The following is a 3,369-nucleotide window of genomic DNA, read 5'->3' as shown; positions in this document are numbered from 1 at the left end:
CGGCTCTCTCCGGGCCTGGGCCCAGAGGACGGGCGGAACGCGGACTGCCGGTTCTTGGGCAGAAAGGGAGGCGGGGGAGGGGGCTCCTGCAGCCGCAGGGAGTTGTGGGAGGAACTGAGGCTCACGGGCCCGCACGTGTGGAGATTCGTGGAGACTGACGCCTGCAAGTTTGTCGTGCTGGGGGCAGAGAGAGGTGTTGGAAGGCGGCTGGGAACCAGGGTCGCGGGGTCGGGCCCCTCCTGGAAGTGGGGAGCATGCTGAATGGAGGAAAGGGCGAGGGTGGAAGCTGGCGAAGTGGGGTGGGAGGCGATCTCATTTGTCATTCACCGTATTTGTAAATTCTCTGTCTTTGCTGTCCGTGTAGATGGCTCCCGCAAAGAAGGGTGGAGAGAAAAAGAAGGGACGCTCTGCCATCAATGAGGTGGTGACCAGAGAGTATACCATCAACATTCACAAGAGGATTCATGGAGTGTAAGTATGGAGTTGGTCTTTCCACGAACCTTGTGTGGGGGACGGGGGGGCACCATCTGCAGGATTTTGGTTTGTTAGCACGGGATGGAGATTGTCGGGAGTGAGCCTGCTTCCCTTTTTTTATCCTTTTATTTTCAGGGCGTAGATAATTGTAGACGTTTTATAAGGACGGCGTGAAAATTAAAATATTGAATTTATTCTCCTAAAAATGTGAGTTGGAAGTAATGGATTGGCAGTTGAATAGGTGATTTTCTGTTTTGTGTAAATGGAAGTACATGTTAGAATTTCAATTTTTGAATTGTTTTCGGGGAGTGTTTCTAGCTTATATTGAATAATTGCAGGTCTGAGGGAAACTTTATAAATTCTGAGTTGCACCTTTTTTTAATAGGAAAGTAGGTGAACATAGCTAGCCTGCTGCCAGAAATATTGCTGAGTTTTCCTTGTTCTTCATTTAGCAAGCAGGGACAAGGCATGAATCTATTATGTTTGACTTCTGACATGAAACTCGAGAGTTAGGTTGGTGGAGTGGCATAAAGAATATGTGTGGGGTTATTTTGTGAAAGATTTAAAATTCTGGTGCAGCTTAAGCATTATTGTTGCATGGTGTTATCTATTTGAATTAAGTAATGTTTGAAATTGTAGGAAGACATTGAAGTCAGGTGCATCAGAGAGAAGATAAAATGGGGTTCTGTAAACTTTTTCCACTTTAGTATGTTTATCTCCTTAGTAAAACAGCAGTATACAGAGGAGCATGTGAGGGTCTTTCATTTGGCTTATTCATTTTGGGTAGTACACAGAATTTCTACTTCAAGTAGTTTTCTTCTGCTTTAAATGGTCCAGTGGGCAAAAGTGTTCCTAAATGGCTAGTCTGGTAACATGTTTAGTTTAAGTCTTCTGTTGAGTTTGTTTACATAATATTTGAACAGAGGCAATTGTGGGCTTAAAGAAAGTTTTAGGTAAAAAATGATTTCTTTAGCTCCATTTTATAAAGCGTTGCTTGTATGGAGTAATTTTGTATTTTTGGACTATTTTCCCAAGTCTTGGGTCCCAAGCTTTAGAAAAGTTTCGGCTTCAATTGAAAAGACAAGTCACTGTAAGTGAACAAGGTCTTCTCAAGGGAAGACTATTTAGAAGGCCTGGACTTTTGAGCCCCTCAACACAACCCTATGCAGTAGAATAATGAAAATGTCTTTATTTTACAGATGAAGAGACTGGAACTCTAGGGTTATGTATCCTGCCTAAGGTTACATAAGTATGAAGTGGTTGAGCTAGACTTGAACCCTGATTGAGAGACTGTGATACAGTAGGAACACAGGCTTTGAAAAGTCAGTTCTTGGCTTCAGATCCCCTTTGCTTCTTATCTGGGTGACTTTGGGCAAATGACCTTGGGTCTTAGTTTCCTCATGTGTATTGAGAGTATTGCATTAGATGATCTCTCAGGTTCAGCCCTAGATTTAAGATCTCATGAGCTTCATCTCAGAAGTCCCATCTCAAAATGTAGTTCTGAGTGAAGCACCAGGTAAATATGGGCACTTCTCTTCAAGTAGACTGGAAATTCCTTAAGGGCAGGGACCACACCTTGTAAATTTTACCTTCTATATGTACTTCATTAATTGATGATAACACCCAAAGATATTACCTATGCTCACTCTAAAGAATAATTTCTACCAAACATTTTAGTTAATACTTATTGGACGTATGGATGCAATATTTTGGATATTTTGAATACAACGCTACCTGCTTCCTTAAAGCAGCTAAACTGGCAAGCTGTGTTATAGATAATTTATGAAATGTGCCTTCAGTATCTAAAGTAAAACCATCTTGGACATAGATTCATGCTGTACCTTTTCAGAAGTATGAGGTACTGACCATAAGAATCATGGGAAAAAGCCTGGTTGGGGCAGAAACCATGAATTCTGATCCCGAGTGCATTACTTGCTAAGTGTCACTCTAGTCACTTAAATCACTACTTTAGTTTCTCAGGGTGCACCCTACCCTCTCTATAAAACAGAAAAAAAACAATCCTTGTATCAAGTCCTTTATCACTCCATTGTCTAATAAGTACCTGACCAGAGGCATTGGAGTCAGGAAGACCTAGATTGAGTGCTGTCTCTGACACATGCTAGGTGTGTGACCAGGTGCAAGTCATTTATTGAAATCCTAAGTTGGAAAAAAATGCTAGACACTAGAGTTACTTGGGCGGGGGGGAGTTCTCTGCCATTACATCTTTTTGAAGGTTCTGTATTACTTATCTCATCACATGCAGTGTAGCCTTGGCTAGGTTTTATTTACTCAACAGGAATTATATGTTACCTAAGTGTGGAGACATGAAGAAAGGCAAAAACTTGGCCTCTGTCTTCAAGTGTACATTTTAATGGAGGAGACATATGAATGAAGAGATATACATCTAAGACATGTACAGAATAGGTGGGGGAGTGCTGCAGAAGGTGGGGTTTTAGTTTTATTTGTTGTTGAAGTAGTTATAAGTTCATCCAACATTTTTAGTAAGTTTGTATTAAATTTTTTTTCCTTTGAATTTTAGAGGCTTCAAAAAGCGAGCCCCTCGGGCTCTAAAGGAAATCCGAAAATTTGCCATGAAAGAAATGGGAACTCCAGATGTACGCATTGACACCAGACTCAACAAAGCTGTTTGGGCCAAAGGGATAAGGTGCTTAATCCTCTGTTATAATGAGTTGACCACTTATTTAGCCTTAATTAGAGATCTCCAGTGAAGTTATTGACACTGGACAATATTTTCAAAAATATAGGGTGCTATGTGTTAGTGTAAGTTCTTTCCCTTCTTCAGGCTTAGGTCATTGTTAGTAAAGATAGGCCGAACTGTGAATCCCAAACCAGAAGAAACAGTATTTATTGGCTTCTAACTAAACAACACATGGT

At 41.1% G+C, this 3,369-nt stretch overlaps 1 protein-coding gene across 1 annotated transcript in view; it reads left to right on the top strand.

The window, feature by feature from the left end:
* The window catches only part of RPL31 (ribosomal protein L31), a 4,432-nt gene that overhangs the window by 388 nt on the left and 675 nt on the right, over nucleotides 1-3,369 (top strand). Inside the window, exons 2-3 of the mRNA XM_027842565.1 lie at nucleotides 365-471; nucleotides 3,014-3,139. Of these exons, the coding sequence (XP_027698366.1) occupies nucleotides 365-471; nucleotides 3,014-3,139 (233 nt within the window). The remainder of the gene's footprint in view (nucleotides 1-364; nucleotides 472-3,013; nucleotides 3,140-3,369) is intronic.

Source organism: Vombatus ursinus, unplaced genomic scaffold, assembly GCF_900497805.2.
Source record: "Vombatus ursinus unplaced genomic scaffold, bare-nosed wombat genome assembly UNPS02014877.1, whole genome shotgun sequence".
In the NCBI taxonomy this organism is placed as follows: Eukaryota; Metazoa; Chordata; class Mammalia; order Diprotodontia; family Vombatidae; genus Vombatus; species Vombatus ursinus.
This window is presented reverse-complemented; position numbering and strand designations above follow the sequence as displayed.